General features: G+C 40.7%; 1 protein-coding gene across 1 annotated transcript in view; it reads left to right on the top strand.

The window, feature by feature from the left end:
* LOC110174521 (beta-1,4 N-acetylgalactosaminyltransferase 2-like) overlaps window positions 1-20,821 on the top strand; it is a 57,988-nt gene that overhangs the window by 20,036 nt on the left and 17,131 nt on the right. The window contains exons 3-7 of the mRNA XM_020940624.2: window positions 2,958-3,100; window positions 6,078-6,218; window positions 16,622-16,728; window positions 16,800-16,837; window positions 18,507-18,579. Of these exons, the coding sequence (XP_020796283.2) occupies window positions 2,958-3,100; window positions 6,078-6,218; window positions 16,622-16,728; window positions 16,800-16,837; window positions 18,507-18,579 (502 nt within the window). The remainder of the gene's footprint in view (window positions 1-2,957; window positions 3,101-6,077; window positions 6,219-16,621; window positions 16,729-16,799; window positions 16,838-18,506; window positions 18,580-20,821) is intronic.

Raw genomic sequence — 20,821 nt, 5'->3', positions numbered from 1 at the left:
TTATATCCAATATTTAATTTAAAGTTTATTTCAAACAACACCAATCAAAAAAACGTTTCAGTGCCTATTTTATTGGTATTTTATTCTCTGGTTTATATGAAGTTCTGCTGCTGAAGAACTGACCTGAAAAATCATTGCAGTTTTGTGGACCAACATGTGTTATATCAGGACATGTTTACTTATGTGTGTTAGGAAGTCATTGTTGAACTTCATGATGAGAAACGGGAAGCAGCGATAAACTCTCATTTGTTCAGCTGACTCCACAGAACTATAATAATACAAGTTTTTATTACAGATCCATGGTTGACACTGTGCTGAGCAGCACAACTTCCAGGGAAAATAAAATATCCAAATTAAACTAGGCACTGAGACTGTTTTTTGATTGGTGTTAGTTGAAATAAACGGTAAATTAAATATTGGAAATAGAGGTCAAAATCTGCTTTTTTGTTTGACACTAAAACGGAATAATGAAATCACAAACTGTTTTCCCATTTGATTGTTTTTTGTTCTTAAGTGAAGTCTAAAAGAACAAATGGACTGTGAAGGAAACGTTTTTTTCCAGTTGTTTTTATTTGTATATTTTTGTTTGCTCAAACTACAAATGAGTTAAAAATAAACTCTCAGCCATTTCAAGAGGTCTCAGACTATAATGAAAATACTTTCACTTTTCAGTCCAGTTCAAATGTGGAGTAGAGAGTACAGATACCTGCTCTCAAATGTAGAGAAGCAAGTAAAAAGTATCCACTTTAAAATGTACTAGTAGTGCAGTAACCTCACATTTATACTTAAGTACAATACTTTACTACTTCTACTTCATTTTATTTTACCAGTGACTCGTGAAGGGGTGATGGAGGAAGTGTACAGGGCTCTCCCAGTTAGGAACAAGGAACTTTGTTGCTGAGGCTGGTCTAATGATTTATTAATTTATTTTAGTTTGTCTTCTCTGGACACGCTTCCACGCGTTAACGGCAATGACCGTATTGTTTCATTCATTGTTAAGCATCTTTCTCAGTGAATATGAGGCCGGTTGTGATCAGGCCCTGTGTTTTATTCACGTCTGCTTCTAAACCTTCTTCAGCTCACTTCTGGCCTGCGCCCTGTGGGACAGAGAAAGCAGAAAGTGGCGGGTGAAACCTTGAATGAGCACTCGTAGAAATTATGTTTGCAAGAATCAATTTCCAAATTGATTGTGAGTTATGAAGTAGAAAGCAGATTTATTCTTTGACGCAACAGAACTGGGAGGACAGGGCCTCGACTTCTCCTCTCTTCATCAGTTTTTCCCTCTGCAGAGCATCTGAGCTCTGAGTGCACAGAAACACAACTCTACATACAAGTATCAAAGCGCAGTGTCTTGTGTTTCACATGAGCTAATCAGCTTTTACACTTGTTCCTGGAGCTTGGAGACCGTGTGCTGAGTTTAATGGAGTTTAATGTTAATGACTGCTCTGGGTCTGACATATAAGAATATTTTCTTATAGCAGCATAAATAGTCATACATTTGTAGCACAGAACGTTCAGACAGGTGACTGTGGGGAAAGAGGAGTGATGTGAGTGAAGTTTGTGTCCGTCTGTAAACATGAGAAAGCACAAAAGCACAGGACAGAGCTGGGATCAGTTTGTGCTGGGCAAACACCAGTAGTGTGTGGTGATTTTTATGGGGTGGACATCAATATTTAGTCAGTAACAATTTAATAACACCACTTTTTATGCACACTACATTGCAAATTTATATATTTATTTTATTTCCATTAATTTCACGTATACTGAGTCAGTTGGAGTCAAACAAGAGAAGCCTAGACCCTATAGTTTATTCATATTTGTATATATGGACTGTATTTAACACCCTCTTTGTGGGCTGTTTGTTTCTACCCCTACACATTTTTCATGCAGCTGAGCCCACAAGACTTTTTTTTATCTATGTATTTATTATAATCCATCTAGAACCCACGAGTGACATTTAACAGCTCTACACATGTGTAAAGCACAAACTACACAAAATGTGCTTGCACAAAGATCATGAAGAGATACTAACAACAAGAGTGCACTGGTCCCACAGGTGCACTTATATTACAGTGTCTCTTATAATACAGCCCTATGTGTCCCGTTTGTCCCTTGAAATACAACCCTGCATCACTGTGATGTCCCGAGTCCTGCATACTGTTCTCAGTGTATTGTGAAGTATGCACATCCACATTGTCATGATTCTATACTATTTGAATTAGACTATTGTTTTTCTCTGGTATTAATATGCAATAAAAGCCATAGTGTGTCTGTTATCTTATCAAGGCCTGCTCGTGCTTTGCCTGTGTACTTTGGTTCTGAATTACCAGTACCATGGCTTCTTCTGGCATCCCATTCAACTTGAATAACATTATACAGTTGGTTGCTCACATATTCAGATTTATTATTTTTTTTATTTCCTCAAGTAGCGAGCTTTCATCGTAATGTCTGTGTTGTATTTTTTGAGTTTTTAGTGTAAGTGGACTTTTGATCCTTTCAGTTTGTGTCTCTGTTTGAGCAGCACCTCCATTATACTGCGGCTTTGTCTTCGTGGGTAACTGACATGTTTCCATGCTGTTGGTATTTGACTCAATCCCCTTCGTCTGCAAGAAAGCAAACACTTGTTCCTCTGTAGAGCTCACCTCTTTCTCCCTGGGCTCTTCCCTGTTGTTCAAGGTCACCTCCTGAGCACATCACCGGGGTTTGATCATCCAAACTGATCTTGGTGAAGGCGTACGGAGTTTAAAAACACAGTGGAGCACTTCCTGTATTATCACATGACATCACAAGGTGTTTTCTGTTTGAGAGAAGAACTCAGCCTAAATGTGCAGGTTTGTGTGTTAAACATGTGTGAATGAAACAAAACACAACACCAGGTGTGTGTGTGATGAGCCTTTCAAGGTCCATGGATAATAATGAGATTTTGGTGTGCATGTGTGGTGTGGATATGTCCTCAGATGAGCAGGTCTACAGTCAAGGTTCTCAGCGGTATCTTCATGGTGGCCGTCTTCAGTTTATTCGTCTTGTACAGACTTCCTGATCTGGCCTACCGTATAGCCACGTCCAAGGCAGAGAACGTCAGCAGCACCCTCCAGCCCTGGTAAGCCTGTGCTCCTACTCACTGTTCATCAGGACACTGTGGGACAACTGTTTTCTTATCATATTGTAGAAGGGGAGAAGAGACTATTATTTTACAGAGCTGTGTTTCCCAGGGAGGCGGGAAACCAGCGTGTCTGATAAAAGACACTTGGTGTTTATTCTAGTTGATGAACACCTCACGAGATGAGACAGAGTAAAGACTCCAGATAACATAGCACAACACCTTGGGAATTTATATTATATTTATACCAAAATCACACCTCCGCCCCCTTTCCAACTGGTTGATAAAAAATTACCAAGTGACCGAAGCAACAAAAGCTAATTTTATTATGGACACATCTCCTGACAAAGCAGCACTACATCCCTCCCTTTTGGACCTGGCTCAATTATCAGTCAGACTTTGTGGCGCCTTGAGAGACACTGGACTATCTACCCGTTCCTTAACTCGATCTGCCTTATATCACTTCCTATGGACTGTTTTAATTAATGCGCTGTGTAACACTCCAGTTCAATGATTGTTTGTGTGTTAAGTATTTTCTCATTTTGATTGACCTTCTTGAAAAAAATGTTTACACTTAATTCTGTATTTTTTTGCAGGAAAACTGCTGGTGTAAATGTAATAATATCAAATCCATTTCAGTTATGAACCTGGTTAAGACTATACGTGACCTGCGGGCTCCAATATTATTGTGTAAAACCGGGAGTAAGTATGTGATCCGGGAGTGAATGTGTAAACTTGATCAGATAAGGTCGGCTTAGACGTACAAATGATTTGCATGAGATATGCCCACCTCTATGAATAAAACCACAACACGTGCATCCACCTCCCCTCTTCGACCCTAACCTCTGCGCTCGCTTCGGACGCCGCTTGCGACATCATCGCCTGCCTCCTGTGGAGAGAGAGAGAGCTGTTGCACGCCTGCATCAGAGGCTGAGACCAAGAGTTGATGTCCCCTCCCTCAGCTGCCTGGATCCACACTGGCCCCTCGTCTTCTATCCCGAGACTAGATTCTAGATTGCGTCCCCCTGTCCTATAGCGGCCGTATTAGAAATAACAAGTGAAAGCCTTAAACTGAATTAAGTTGAACCTTGACTTTAAACTACCTCATGTTGTTAAACTCAGTGCGTTACTGTTTGTTGAATCTGTAACCAAAACTTGAAGTTAAGTGCCTGTTTATGCTAAAATAAACCAGAGAGTCATTTTGGCTTCAGTGATTTTTGGGAGTTATAACAAATCTCTTGTCAGGTCTTATTTTTCAGACTGAAAGAGTTGTGTAAGTTTGGTCTGTGGTTTTATTTTCTTAGGAATCTGGTGCCCCATACATATATTTCAATATAATTTTATTGCAAACCATTAGACACACCCCACTTACACCAGTCACAACACACTCTCCTATAATATCATACCATCATATACCATCATATACATTTCTCTATAGGACCACACCACAGCATAGCCTGTCTTTATCATAGACTGTGAATGGACATAAATAACTGAGCCGCTGCATTCCAAACAGGAAGTGAGCATGGGCTCGCTTCCTGCTCCATTGACTGTGGCTCCATTGACTTTCATTGAAAAATGAGTGCTGCTGTGAGCTTCGTCATTTTCATTTTAAAATGTTCGTATTAATCTGCTCTACATGATCTTGGTGTTTCCCCTCACTATTTACTCACAAGAAGTTGTATTTGGTGCATAGACTAAGCGAGTGTGACGTCACCACAGCTTTCAGCTCCACTCCGATGAAGCTCCCGTTGCTACGGTTACAGGAGCGAATCTGGAGCCAGGCTCCATATTTGGAAATCCGACTGCGAGCATCATAGCAACCACAAGAGCCAATCATGATTGAGGTCATTAAATGTGCCCGCCTTTCTCATCAGAAATCGGGAAAGGGGCTTATGGGGTTAAGCAACGAAACACACTAGCTGTCAATCAAACCTGTTTCTCACGCTAGCAAGAGCGACCTCGGGGAATGAAGGCGTCTGATTGGTCTGTTATTTATGTGCATCTCTTGATTTAGGGACAAAATAGCGAAATGAAAAATACAGGATCATGTAGAGCAAATTAATACAAACATTTAAGACCAAAATGACGATACTCACAGAGGGGCCACAATATTTCAATGGAAATCACAGGAGCCAGAGTAGAAAGAGCCAGAAGAGCCGCCTCCAGCGCTTCCTATTTGGAACGCCGCGGCTAGTGCATTAGCTGTGTCCATTCATATATACTGTCAGTGATTTGGAGTCATTCATGCATGTTTGACCAACCTTTGATTGCTTATTTTCACCAGTACATGTCCACTGTGACTTTGTTTTCCAACAGAATTTTCTTAAACAGTGATACTCCCATGTCACACTAGTCAGACAACAGTCAGAGCTCGTCACAAGACACACGTGTCCATTATTAATGTCCACTGTCCCTGTCACCATAAAGTCCAAGTTATTGCACCAGCCCTATTACACAGTTATTGCACCATTGCAATGACATTCATGATGACTTCAGCTCCAGTTGGACACCACAGTCTTCTAACACAGAAGTCAATGAACATTTAAAAAGAACAAAGCATTGTAACAGGGGCCCGTGTAAACGTGAGCTCACTGAGATGAACACAAAAGGACTGGCATGGCGGCTGATATATGGATGGATGGATTTGCATTAGGTTTACATACTGTTCCTTCCTTGTCTCTGTGTGACCTGAAATGTTCAGTTTAATTCCTGGCCATGGTCTCTTTGGGTGTGGCCGCTGGTTTACTTTTATATGTAGTGCAGCGGAGTGCATGTGTTCAGCCAACTGTGAATTATTAAAGTCTTTGTGAATTATTTAGTTGTGCCCTTTGTATAGAGTTCTGTTCTTCCTCTGCTATTGTCTGTTCTATTCAGGACTATTGTTTATCCGGGCACACCCATGGCTAAATAAAACACGCTGAGTGGAGGTCCTTTTCCTGAGAGACAGATGTTGAGCCTGATGTCCCTGTTTTAGGTTGGCCACACACTCTATGCCAGCTTCACGATCCTGTGAGTGCGACCCACGCTCTGTGCGACTGAAGGATCATATTCCCAAGGAGCAGTTTGACCAAGTGTCTGAGCGGAGGAAAGAAGAGCTGGAGAAGCACAAGAAAAGGTACACGTTCTATGTGACGGTATGTGACACATACATACTCATTTATAATTACAACATGTGTTATCCCATCAAATTAAGAAACAACTGAAAATCATCAAAGTCATCAAACGCACTTCATAAAGTCTTAACTTTACAGTAGTTTAAAAAAATAAATGTCTTCATGGAAATGTATCCATGTAAAATATACTGAAGAGTATCATGGTGCTTTGTTTCCACTGCTGTCATTAAAATAGGCTGTGCTCTTATTAATGTGAAGAAGTAGGCAATAGAAACATGTGTCTATTTGTCTTATTCTTGTAAGAACTAGACATCTTAAAGGTGCAGTGTTGCCTGGTGGTGGGTCCACTATCTACTTGATGTGCTGTTTTGTCAAAGAATGTTTGTCAGTATGGCATTAGATGGTGTGTTGATTGTTTAAAGTGCATATGACTGGTGTCATGGTTTGATGAGGTAGTACCATATTTTTAGATGCGCTCTTAAACCCTAACCTGTTGGTGTGTTCCAATTGTAGAAAATAATGACTGGAATCTATTGATTGAAATCACAAAAATGTATTCTCTATTCAATACAATTCTAATACAGAGCTCTGGGTCAAACCACTGTCCCTGCCTATTCTACACAGGACAGGCAGTCTGAACCCCTGCATCTGTCCCTTAACCCAGTATATATACATTCACAGAAATATGCAAATGAAATGTTGATCAGGTACACGCCTTGGATCCTCCTTGAAGCCTCTCCGTTTATGGGAATAACCAGGGGCCTCATTTATAAAGCTTGCTTGCGCAAAAATCCGTGCGTACGCTCTTCCTACGCCAACCGCGGTATTTATAAAACTTGACTAAAGCGTGGCTCTTTGCTTAACTCTACGCCAACTCAGGACCTCCTGTAAGCACTAAGTCTGGAGACACGGGGAAAAAGCGACACTCGTGGAGAGAAGCAGAAGTGAACAGAGTTTGAGGAAGTGTTTGATCAGAAAATCCACATATACAGAAGAATTACCTTCAGATTTGCGCTTTAAATGTTTGGTTCGCCAAAACACGGAGAAGGGCTGTTTATTCCACTCATTATTCTCCACAATATTATACATTTGAAACTCGTGCACGAGCTCGGCCATGCTCCCGGACACGGTGAAGCGCAGAGTCCCACAGTCCACACCGCGACCATAGACTTCTATAGAACACAGACTGTGACCAACACAGAGGACGAAATAATGACCCGACCTGAGAGAAAAACTCTTCCCTTGGACGCAGCAGGAGCCAGGCTTTGATTTAATGAACGCAACTTTAACACTTTTACTTTAGTCTTTACGCACCGAGCGCCAGAGTGACACGAGTCTGCGGACAACACGAAGCCTACTGCCCGAACCTGACCCCAACCAAAATCTGTCCTACATTTTTGTGTAATGGGGAACTGAGCACATGAGAGCTGCTCTCTGACTGCATGAAGAACAGAATAATGCCTGACCCGACCCAGACCCAGACCCACACTCACAGACCCAGAGACCCACACTCACAGACCCAGACCCACACTCACAGACCCAGACCACACTCACAGACCCAGACCCACACTCACAGACCCAGACCCACACTCACAGACCCAGACCCACACTCACAGACCCAGACCACACTCACAGACCCAGACCCACACTCACAGACCCAGACCCACACTCACAGACCCAGAACCACACTCACAGACCCAGACCCACACTCACAGAGGTCAGACCCAGACCCACACTCACAGACCCACACTCACAGGTTCAGCAGGTGGACTTTCATTGGCAGAATAACATCTGTATGTGTTTCATGCTAAATCTGTGTCCTCGTATCCTCGTGTCTCTCCCTCGCTCCTTTCCCTCTCCAGGGGAGGGCATCTGAATCTCTCGCACGCGCTCATAATTTGACCATTCAGATCAGCGCGTGCACGTATCTACGTGTATATGCATAAATATACAGGGCCAGTCCACACACACTTCATAGACAGACTTAAAAATATAGATAAAACTCTTGAAACAGCAAAAAAACACACGGGCTTTACTGCAAAGATGTGCTGCCTAAATGTTATGAAATATGATTAAATGAACAGCTGAGTCGTTGTTGTCACTTTTAGTTTTGTATTTATTTATTAAACCTTGTTTAATAAAGTCTTTAATAAAGTCTTTGTCGTGATCACGTGGTGCTGCGTGGAGCGTCCTCCTCCCTCTGTCCCGCGTGTCTCGCTCAAACCCACTGATTATCGGCTCATGTTTAGGGAAATCTCATTCACCAGTCACTTTACATGCTCCTTTTATGGTGAGGTGGAGGTGTGGAGAGGGCGTGGTCTGTCCTTTTATGGTGAGGTGGAGGTGTGGAGAGGGCGTGACGTGACGTAGGTTTACGTGCGCAAATTGTAGTTGCAGGTGGGATTTATAAAGCAAAGATTGCGTGGTTTGGTGCCTGCGGTGGGTTTTCTAAATATGGAGTTTGCGTGGCACACGCCTCTCGTAGCTACTAGGCGTACGCACTAACTTACGACAACTCCTGCGCAGGTTTTTATAAATGAGGCCCCAGATCTATTTAGGTTTGGTGCCAGCCAGGATGACCCCACATCAGCTGCTCTGTAAAGAATTTCCTTAAAAAGACACAACCTACACAGCAGTATCTTTAAACACATATATCAGATGTCAGTCGTTAAACACTATGTAGGATTCAAACAAATATATAATTTCAGTATTTAATAATTGCATGTGGTACGCTCACAACACTTTATTATTTGTTACGGCCTTCAAACCCCATCAAAAAACGACTGCGCGCCCCACAATCCACCCGCAGTGAACGCAAACACACACGGAGCAGACAGCGACTGCACAACGAAACACACCCCCAGACACACTCATCACTCCACACTGACGAGGAACGGAACGGAGGAACGAATAGAAAAAACGAGTGCAATGTGCCACTTCTAGACACAACTGAACAACTGAGTCACTGTGAACACACCGACAATCCGTTGGTCCCAGACACACCCTCCCTACACGCCACAACTGAACAAAGCCCAGAGTCACTGTGAACTCACCAAACAAACAAAACCACTCACCCATCACACTGTTGGGTTTCCTTTAAAGTCCAGTGTGGTTTATTTGTGAAAAAGGTTTGAAAATAGACCATTTAATGACAGTGTGCCTTATAATTCAGAGCTCCTAATAGCCCCGAAAATACGGTACCTGTATAAATAGTGGTCATATACAGTGTTGGGAAGGTTATTTTTAAAATGTATTCCCCTACAGATTACAGATTACATACCCCAAAATGTAGTTTGTAACGTAATGCATTCAATTACTTAAAGTGAGTAATGTAATCTGAATACTTTGGATTACTTGATTTGCTGTAGAGAAGCAAAGACCAGGATATTGTAACATAAGATGTTTTGTCTGATAAAAGAAAATAAAAAGCCCAGACTTTACTGAACCATATTAAAAATATTATTGATAGAAGACGAGGAGACACGTCCACACAGCAGGATTTAGTCCTGTTAAAATCCTGTTTTAGACATGGTTTAGTCCTGTTTTAGTCTTGGTTTAGTCCTGGTATAGACCTGGTTCTAGTCCTGGTTTAGATCTGGTTTAGACCCGGTTTTAGACCTGGTTTTAGACCTGGTTTTAATCCTGGTTTTAGTCCTGATTTAGTCCTAGTTTAGACCTAGTTTAGACCTGGTTTTAGACCTGATTTAGTCCTGATTTAGTCCTAGTTTAGACCTAGTTTAGACCTGGTTTTAGATCTGGCTTTAGTCCTGTTTTAGACCTGGTTTTAGTCCTGGTTTAGTCCTAGTTTAGACCTGGTTTTAGATCTGGTTTTAGTCCTCGTTTAGACCTGGTTTAGACCTGGTTTTAGACCTGGTTTTAGATCTGGTTTTAGATCTGGTTTTAGTCCTAGTTTAGACCTGGTTTTAGATCTGGTTTTAGTCCTCGTTTAGACCTGGTTTTAGACCTGGTTTTAGATCTGGTTTTATATCTGGTTTTAGTCCTCGTTTAGACCTGGTTTTAGACCTGGTTTTAGATCTGGTTTTATATCTGGTTTTAGTCCTCGTTTAGACCTGGTTTTAGACCTGGTTTTAGATCTGGTTTTAGTCCTCGTTTAGACCTGGTTTTAGACCTGGTTTTAGATCTGGTTTTAGTCCTCGTTTAGACCTGGTTTTAGACCTGGTTTTAGATCTGGTTTTAGTCCTCGTTTAGACCTGGTTTTAGACCTGGTTTTAGTCCTGATTTAGTCCTAGTTTAGACCTAGTTTAGATCTGGTTTTAGATCTGGTTTTAGTCCTAGTTTAGACCTGGTTTTAGATTTGGTTTTAGACCTGGTTTAGGCCTGGTTTAGTGTCTGGCAATAAGTGGAATTACACATTTGAAACACATGAAAACAGGAAAATACCACCCTGTAATCCATTTATTTCAACAAAGTAACTGTAATCCAATTACCACTCACTGAAACAGTAACTGTAACTGAATACAGTTACTTATAATTTGTACTCTGATTACGTAACTCTGGTACATGTAATCTGTTACTCCCCAACACTGCTCATATATTTATGTCAGTCAAGTGGCGGTTTGTGGGAAGTCGATGCAGCTGATGTCATCAACACTCAACATTCCTCGAGGTGATGCTGACTGTAAACATTCTTTTAACAGTCTGACCAGAGAGAGCTGCTGTAGTTGGAACTAGAACAAGTGAGCTGATTTGTGCTGTTAAACAAGTCTCACATGTAGTGTATTAACCAACAGTTTTTCAGAATGCAAAAGTGAAATGTATAAAACATGTTAATACATTGTTATCGGCGAACAAAGCATCTTAACAATAAAAGGTAACATCTAAAATGATATGTGGTAGACCTACCCTTAGACTTAGACTAACTTTATTGATCCACAAGGGAAATGATTTGGACACAGGAGCCACACATCACAATATAATCTAATGACAAAGAAAAATAATATAAATAGTAATTATACATTCTAAATAAATAGCAAAATTAACAAGAAACTGGTATCAAATAAGGCATAATTATATAAATGGAAATGTAGAAGAAAAATTTTAAATAAAAGTAATAAAGTAATAATAAAAATGTCAGTTTTACACAAGAGGTGGTAAGATGATATGATGATTGACAGGACATAGGGTTTTCTGTTCCATAAGGGTGAGTTGTACAGTTGTAGGGAGTATTATCTGTTCCATAAGGGTGAGTTGTTGTACAGTTGTAGGGAGTATTATCTGTTCCATAAGGGTTAGTTGTTGTACAGTTGTAGGGAGTATTATCTGTTCCATAAGGGTGAGTTGTACAGTTGTAGGGAGTATTATCTGTTCCATAAGGGTGAGTTGTACAGTTGTAGGGAGTATTATCTGTTATGTTACATAAGGGTGAGTTGTACAGTTGTAGGGAGTATTATCTGTTCCATAAGGGTGAGTTGTACAGTTGTAGGGAGAAGAAAATATATGCATGTATTTTTATTAGTCAAATAATCATGTAATCATGTAAATTAAATGAGCTTTGGCCCTTGTTTACAGTATGGTTGCTGGGTAATAAAACTGAAATGATGATTTATAATATGTCATATCTGATGCACGTGTTTTTAACTATCGTATTTTCCGGGCTATTAGGAGCTCTGGATTATAAGATGCACTGTCATTAAATGGTCTATTTTCAAACTTTTTTCACAAATAAACCACACTGGACTTTAAAGGAAACCCAACAGTGTGATGGGTGAGTGGTTTTGTTTGTTTGGTGAGTTCACAGTGACTCTGGGCTTTGTTCAGTTGTGGTGTGTAGGGAGGGTGCTGTCTGGGACCAACGGATTGTCGGCGTGTTCACAGTGACTCAGTTGTTGTCGTGTCTAGAAGTGGCACATTGCACTCGCTTTTTCAGTTCGTTCCTCCGGTCAGTTCCTCGTCGGCGTGGAGTGATGAGTGTGTCTGTGGGTGTGTTTGGTTGTGCAGTCGCTGTCTGCTCCGTGTGTGTTTGTGTGTTCTGTGGGTGGTGTGGCTTTGTTGTTTACTGAAGTCGTGCTGGGACACCCGAGTGGATTTGTGTATAGGTGCTCTGGACTGCGGGGTGCGCAGTCATTTTCTGATGGGTCTAGAGGCTTAAGAGCGCGTCTAATAGCCCGGAAAATACAGTAATTTGTTTAGTTTGTTTATTTAATAAGACAGGGACAGTGCACAATATACATTAACCTTAATAGGAGAGATGCTTTGTACCTGGTTGTAGCGCCAGTGCTCATTTCCACATGTAGTCCCTGGGCAGGTTGATGTTATATTCATAAAATCAAACATGTTAGCGGAGCATATAAAGTCATAATTTAGTAAGAATTGTGCAAATTATGATAAAAGCATGAAATTTGGAATTTTCAACCTTCACAGGTTCCTGGTTAATTCTGATCGATTGGCCATTCAAAATTCCAAGATGGTGGCCATTTTTCAAGATGGCTACCAAAATGTTGCAGGAAAACATCTTTTGCATATAGACTTGGGTAGAGTTTGTCGATTTTATCCATTTTGGTGTCTATTTCAATATTGTCAACCTCTCTGGTGTCAAAAGTGTTATTTCCATAACCCTCTGATTTCAAATTTCAGTCATTTTGAAGAATTAAAATTAATTTTAATCTCCTATCCTAACTGATGCATATCCATTGGCATTGGTAATTGATGGATGTAGTGGTACCTTAATCCAGTAGTCAATAACAAGTCTTGCATGAACTAATGACAATGGTAATGATTGGTCCAACGCTCATCTATGGCTGCAAGAAGTTGCAGCATATAGGAATGGCTGCAAAATAGTAAACTATGTTGGCTCGCAGACTAAACTAGATGAGGGTTTGCACAGAACTGCTTGTAAGAAGTACTCATCAGTAAGATGTGCACTAAATTGATAAGTTGAAATCAAAAGGCCATGACCTAGTAAACAAGTTATTTTTTTAGAAGTCATTTGTCCACAATGAGCATAGTGTGAGGTAATCAACATTTTGGCAATGGAGTGATTGTCAGGCACTACCAAGGCAGATTGGTGACATCACTGCTGTGGAACTCAGCATAGGGTTTAGTGTCAGCTAGGTTAGAAATACATGTCAACATAAACAACTTAGCATCCCAAATGCTACCTGATCAGTCCCTACATCGGTTGGGTAGCCGCACCTGAATTGACAGGATGTGCCAGCGCGGGAAAGCCGAGCCAAGGATAACAGGGGTTATAGTTATCTGGATGGTGTACAGATCGCACGGGACTAATGACACCAGATAGCCCTACACAAAGTGTAGGGCTACTGCATGAACTTAGCTGCATCCCATATAGTAAAGTGCTTATTATTAATTACAGGGTTGTAAAAGAATAAACCCTCGACATTGGCAATCCATTGCATTGGGGATGGAAAAATGGTGCACAGTTTGGTCAACACTTCCTCCAATTGCTGCATGCTGTCAGGAATTGACCAAATGTGCATGCAAGAAAAATTGTCAAGGAAGATGCAAGTGCTATAAGTCGGGCCTTTCTTGTACAACACTTTGCAGTTGTGTATGTGATCAGTAGTAGTTGGGGAATGAACAAGGTGTCTCAAAAAGTTTAAAGTTCATTTTTCCTGGTTGATTAGTATGATGTTTAAGTAAATGTCATCTTGTTCATATGCTGAGAAAATGAGAAAATGATGTTACAAAATGCAGTTGCTTAGTTTTCACAAGGAAATCTACACAATAAGGATTTAAAAAAAAATTCAGTTGGCAAACAAGTTGCACCTTAGTTCTGTTATTAGTAAGATCAGTCATCTTACTGTATTTAACCTATACATATTTCAATCATCATGGCTCTGGAATTAGGTTCATTATTTTGTTGAGTCATTATAATATTCATTGTAGTTGTCATTTTAGTGACTAAAACTGTATTAAGATTGATGAATAACATATTTTGATGGTTTTGATTTAATAAGAGTTTTGTATCTCAATAAGAACATTTTGTAATTCAATTATCAAGCACAATGCATCATATTTTTGTTGATGGTTAGACAATTCATGAAATACATACAGTATTTCATATTTACTCATATTTCAGATATTCAGGTCACGATTTTAAAATTCATTTTTTGTTAGTTGATGTAGTTTTAAATGTTGTAGCTTTCTAGTCACAGAAGAATTTGTGTGTGTGTATATATATATATATATATATATATATATATATATATATATATATATATATATTATTATTATTATATCTAAGATGTTTCTGTGATTTGTAAATGCCATATGATGATGGCAACAAATTTAGTGTGAAGCTGATCTCTATGCCATAAATTTCTTGTGGTTTTTAATTAAAGTGTACTTTAAATATATTTATTTATGACTATATTGACTAGTCAATCACTGAAGGATGCTTTAAAATCTACAAATAGAAATCACAATCATTAAAATTGTCCAACTATGCAAAATTACATGACAAAAGCCATGTTTGTTGGGATGGCTTGGCGGCCATCTTGAAAAATGGTTGCCATCTTTAATTTCCAAATGACCAATCAGGTAAATTTGATCTGTATATCCCAAAGAACACTTCTGCCAATTTTTTTGCTTTTATCATAATTTGCATGATGTTTCTGTTATATCCTCTGCTATATAAAGAGAATGTCTTTATAATGTCCAGAGCATCATAACAATTCTGTAACATCATTCACTTCCAGTTCCCTCAGCATCTTAAAACCATCATCCTTATCAAAAGCATCATTCATTTCTTTCAGTCCAGAGCATCACTCTCTCTTCTCTCATCAGACACTCATCAGTCCACACTATGGGTGCAGGTTTGGTTTGAGAGGAGCCACTGTTTCACCAGGTGTGAAAATGTGCCATAGTTTGTACATGTGCTCAGTTCTGTTGGTAACATGTTCCACGGACGGACGACCGCGCATGAAAACTAATTCTTCAACTAGAAAACGAGACACGATTATTAATAATGTAAATAAATTAGAATGAAACGTGCAGTCTAAGCGGTTATATGCACTAAAATGAAAACTATTGCTAATGTGCAGGGACATCACACAGGGGGTGTTTTAAATGTATCTCTATGGTGGAATGTTCAGCAGTTATAATGGTGCATATTTCAGCAAACACCGTCAAAAACATTTAGAGATAAAACTCAAGAAAAAAAAAATACTACATTGATTTTAACAGCACATTTTCAGGAGCCCGTGGTCGGTTTGAGCGTTCAGTTTCCTGTTTAGGTGCACAAATCATCCCAGCTGTTGTCAAGTTCCAATCATCTAAATTAAACTATCTCTTTCTGGTCAGATTACGTTGAAATAAAGCTCAGATTAAAGTTAAACAAGCCTCAGATAGAGCAGTGCTTCAGTTAGCATCACACCCCTAGAGGACGTTGATGACATCCATTACAACGTATCTGTACATTCAAAAATGAGTGTGTATACATGCACATCAATAACCCGGTTATTAGCCATATCCTGGTTCTGTCAGTATTCGGGTTACTGTGTTTACATGTGCACTGAGAAACCGGGACACTCATATCCGCGTGTACATGATCAAATGGAGTATCCCGGTTTCTTGACATAATCTTACAAATGCACAAGCAAAAAATTAACTTAAATCAATTTCATAAACCAAGAAAAATAGAAACCGTGAGCTCCTTTAGCATAAGAAGCTAAGGAGCTCTGAGATCTCCCACAATCCACTGCACACATCAAACCCAACAGATTCTTCATTAAAATCTTCTGCATAAATAAACTCAACTTTACAACATATAAACCAGAACCACTGTAGAGCCACATCAGCCCGTTTGATCAGATCATTCAGCTCTGATCACATTTGTTTACATTTTACAGGAACAAAACTTAAAACTGCATGGCTCATTGTGCCGCTGATGCGATCAGCTTCTTTTGGACTAAATGACACGACTCAGTGGATTATGTGTGTTCTTTTTGTGACAGAAGAGGCGCTAATGATGATGGTGAGTCTATTCTGTGCGTGTGTTGTATAGGAGATAGTTCATGTTTTAGTTTTTCAGTGATCACACGAGTGCAGGTTTAACGCAGCTCTTCATTTTACAGTCATTTTACTCGTTTGGTCACTTTATTTATGTTGGTCACTATTTATGTCACTACTGTTGTGGTGAAAAGACTGAAAAGTGTCTTTTGGATGATTGTGCACTCAACTTTATGTTGCAGTAACCGGGATACTGCGTATACATGCCACAAGTATCCCGGTTACTATCGGAATAAACCAGCTACAGTAACCCGGGTTCTGATAACCGGGATACTGAAACCGGGTTATTGTGTATACATGCACCATGAAGAAACCGGGATACTCAAAAAACCCGATCATAACTGGGTTATTGATGTGCATGTATACGCACTCATTGTCTACAGGAAGTACCACTAAAGTTCATGTGTTTTCACAGAACGTCGCCTGAATTATCCAAACTGCTACTGGCTCCGGCCAACTCTCCTCTGCAGTATCCCATTCAAGGTGTGACTGTTCCTCCACTGAAGGAGCGCCTCATCCCAGGTACAGCCGCTCTCTTCACATGGAACCACACACACACGATCAGTCAGTAACATGAGTTGTCTTGGTGACAGGTTTAGCGCTGCATGCAGGAGGGCGGAGCAGATACAAGGTTAGTCTGTGGGTGTGGTTTCTGTCTTGGCATCAAAGCAGAGCTGCGCGGAGATTCCGTGTGACGACTGTAGTTTTACGAGGATTCATGTGGTTTGGAGGGACTGGTGTGAATTTTATCCATGAGAATACGAACTGAAATGTTGAGGCATCAAGAATTATAATTACAAACTGAAAATGTACGATTACTTTCTTCAGTACGAATACAAATTCACAGACGCAACTCAACTGTCAAAAATACAAGCATCACTTCACAGGCTTATTTACTGAACAGAAGAAACACCAGGTCTAAACCAGGACTAAACCAGGTCTAAACCAGGACTAAACCAGAACTGAAGCAGGACTGAGTGTTGGGACGGGCCCGGAGGTGCGTCCGCATAGACCGTCAGGTGATCGTGGGTGAAAAGACTGACACAGAGCTCCGCACATCACAGGACTAAGTGCAGCCATCTCTCAAGTCCAAGATTAGTCCCGGTTTAGTCCTGGTTTAGTCCCGGTTTAGACCCGGTTTAGTACTGGTTTAGTCCAGGTATCAGTCCCGGTTTAGTCCTGGTTTAGACCTGGTTTAGACCTGGTTTAGTCCTGGTTTAGACCTGGTTTAGACCTGGTTTAGTCCAGGTTTAGTCCTGGTTAAGTCCTGGTTTAGTCCTGGTTTAGACCTGGTTTAGACCTGGTTTAGTCCAGGTTTAGTCCTGGTTAAGTCCTGGTTTAGTCCAGGTTTAGACCTGGTTTAGTCCTGGTTTAGTCCCGGTTTAGTCACAGTTTAGTCCTGGTTTAGTCCTGGTTTAGACCTGGTTTAGTCCTGGTTTAGTCCTGGTTTAGTCCAGCTTTAGTCCAGGTATCAGTCCTGGTTTAGTCCTGGTTCAGACCTAGTTTAGTGCAAGTATCAGTCCCGGTTTAGTCCCGGTTTAGTCCCGGTTTAGTCCTGGTTTAGTCCTGGTTTAGTCCTGGTTTAGACCTGGTTTAGTCCTGGTTTAGTCCCGGTTTAGTCCCGGTTTAGTCCCGGTTTAGTCCCGGTTTAGTCCTGGTTTAGACCTGGTTTAGTCCAGGTTTAGTCCTGGTTTAGTCCTGGTTCAGTCCTGGTTTAGTTCTGGTTCAATCCAGGGATCAGTCCTGGTTAAACTTTCAGAGGCAATAAAAGCAGACGTCCCAAATGTGAAAACGTTCTTGAAGACGTGGACACCCGCGGGTTATCGACAGGTGCGCTCAATAGTCTGGAAATGATGAAAAACACCCGTTTTACTTATCAAAATGGTGAAAATGTCAACACAGCTATAGCTCTTACACAAAAGAATTTAGTAAAATATACCAAAAATGACTCTTGGTGATATCGATACAGCAGCCCACGACATCGATACAGTATCAAATTGTCATCAAATTAAATGAGATGATGCACTGATATTTCTTTTTCGCACACCCTGATGTATCATTATTAAGCAGCAGCTGCACCAAATAAAAAGAATGAAGTAATAATTAGCCATAGAACTTACTTATCCAGCTCTTGAGCTCGAGTCTCCCACTATTGCAAAGAAATTGTACACAAGATACATACTGATCCCTAAAATATATTGTTCCATCGATGATATATTCGATGTAATAATCATTGTGACAGGCCTACAAGCAGTAATTGGAGTATTTCTGTAACCATGTAACTCTGTCCATCTGTTCAGGTGACCCTAAAAGTCAGCAGAGGCATCTTCAGTACAAACACCGTACTTTTTCCTGAAGAAGTGACAGTTCAAGGTGAGCCTCCTGGTTAATGTGTGTCCAGGGAGGGGGGCAAACGCGGCCCTCAAACCTTCTAATAAATTGACCAAATGACTAGATGCATTTTTGTGACAATCCGGTACTAAGATTATTTCAGTAGTCAGATTTTGGGGGAATAAAGACTTGAAAGTAACGTTCTGAGCCTGAATGCGGTGGCAGAACCTTTGTACCGTATTTTCCGCACTGTTAGTTGCTCTGGATTATAAGGCGCACTGTCATTAAATGGCCTATTACCAAATTTATTCACAAATAAACCGCACCGGACTTTAAAGGAAACCCAACAGTGTGATGGGTGAGTGGTTTTGTTTGTTTGTTCGTTCACGGTGACTCTGGGCTTTGTTCAGTTGTGGCGTGTAGGGAGGGTGCTGTCTGGGACCAACGGATTGTCGGCGTGTTCACAGTGACTCAGTTGTTCAGTTGTGTCTAGAAGTGGCACATTGCACTCGCTTTTTTGGTTCGTTCCTCCGTTCCTCGTCGACGTGGAGTGATGAGTGTGTCTGTGGGTTTTTGTCGATGTCTGCTCCGTTTGTGTTTGTGTGTTCTGTGGATGGTGCAGCTTTGTAGTTTAGTGAAGTCGTGCTGGGACACCCAAGTGGATTCGTGTATAGGGTGCTCTGGATTGCGGGGTGCGTGGTCGTTTTCTGATGGGGTTGGAGGCTGAAGAGCACGTCTAATAGCCTGGAAAATACAGTAATCATTTGAACGACTCAATGTATTAACACCAAGCACCAGTATGGCCGTCTGCTTCTTGTATGATGTGCGTGGAGCAGCCCTGTGTTAAATGGTTACTGACTATTTTTTATAAAAAGAAAAGATGGCCACACATATAAATGCAATAGATTTCACATAAACAGATACTTAGGTAGAGCTTTTCTTGCTAATGACACAATGAAACAAGTGCGAAACGAGTGCAAAGTACAAATGGCCAAGAGTCAAGCCAGTTTGTCTTTAACTAAACTTTGTTACTAAGCTCTGATAAGATAAGATAGTCCTTTATTGTTTCCTTTATTGTTTCCTATGGGAGAATTTTGTTGTATTTATTGTTTCCTATGGGAGAATTTTGTCTTGGGACAGGGGATCACATGCTTTATCAAAAAACAAGACGACAGAAAGCACCACACAAACATATACCATAGAATAAAATAGATACGAGACCAAGTATCGGGGTTGTCCCGATCTGATCACGTGACTGTGGACTCTATCCGGACTCAGCCGTCATGGTCTGATTAGGTATCGGATAAATAATATATGTATATAACACACAGTACAAACAGCACACAACAGTTTTGTTTTTTTTACTAAGGTGTGAGATTTGCTCAGGGACGTCCAGTCAGCGCGACTGTCCCAGTGCCTGTTGTACTAGAGACACACTTTCACTGGGACTTCTGGGCTGTCGTACTCGGGCGCTGTTACCTGTGGTTCTGTGGCCCGTGTTTACACCTGCGCGGCCGATGGCGTCATCACACTGTTGTGGCGCTGTTGGTTTGCATGTTGCTCTGTGGAGTTGTTGCTTTTGGTGAAGAGGAACAGCGGCATGAAGTGTTTATTGAGCGGTGGGAGCGATGTTACGGTGTGCTCCACTGTGGGTTTGTGGATGTGGTGGTGGTGGTGGTGCGGGGGAGAGAGGCTGTGGGGCTTCTGTCATCTCGTTTTTATTAGGTAAGATTTTGTATTATTTGGATTTCATAGATGAGCCTAAATGTTTCAAATATAATGCACATGCAAACATATAATATCAAATGTACAAAGTGTAGATTGTGCGGAGTCTAGTTTCAGGTCTGATCTGATTCTGGTCTGGTTCCTGTTTTGTCCAGTTCATTAAGTTTACCAAGTTACACATTCCAAGACCAGACTGTGGTAAAAGTCAACATTTTCAACAATGATGGTTCATGGTTAGAAAAGTTAATAAAAAAAATAAAATAAATATTTTCACACTAAGTTACCAAATACCCAAATACGCCACATTGAAATCAACACAATCTGATCCCCCCACACATCCTGGATCTTATTCTTTGCTCTTAGTTCATTTCATAATTTTTATACAAGTATCGGATCGGAACTCGTTATCAGCAGATACTCAAAATCAAATGACTTGGACTCGGACTCGGGGGCATAAAATGTGATCGGAACATCCCTACCAAGTGTGACCATGAGTGATGCCCCAACAGGACCTTTAAATCATTCTTTACAGGCGAGCTCTTGCATTCTTCTGTTCTGT

The sequence above is a fragment of the Boleophthalmus pectinirostris genome, unplaced genomic scaffold (genome assembly GCF_026225935.1).
Source record: "Boleophthalmus pectinirostris isolate CB_2022bp ecotype Guang Dong unplaced genomic scaffold, ASM2622593v1 HiC_scaffold_19, whole genome shotgun sequence".
NCBI classification, from domain to species: Eukaryota; Metazoa; Chordata; class Actinopteri; order Gobiiformes; family Gobiidae; genus Boleophthalmus; species Boleophthalmus pectinirostris.
This window is presented reverse-complemented; position numbering and strand designations above follow the sequence as displayed.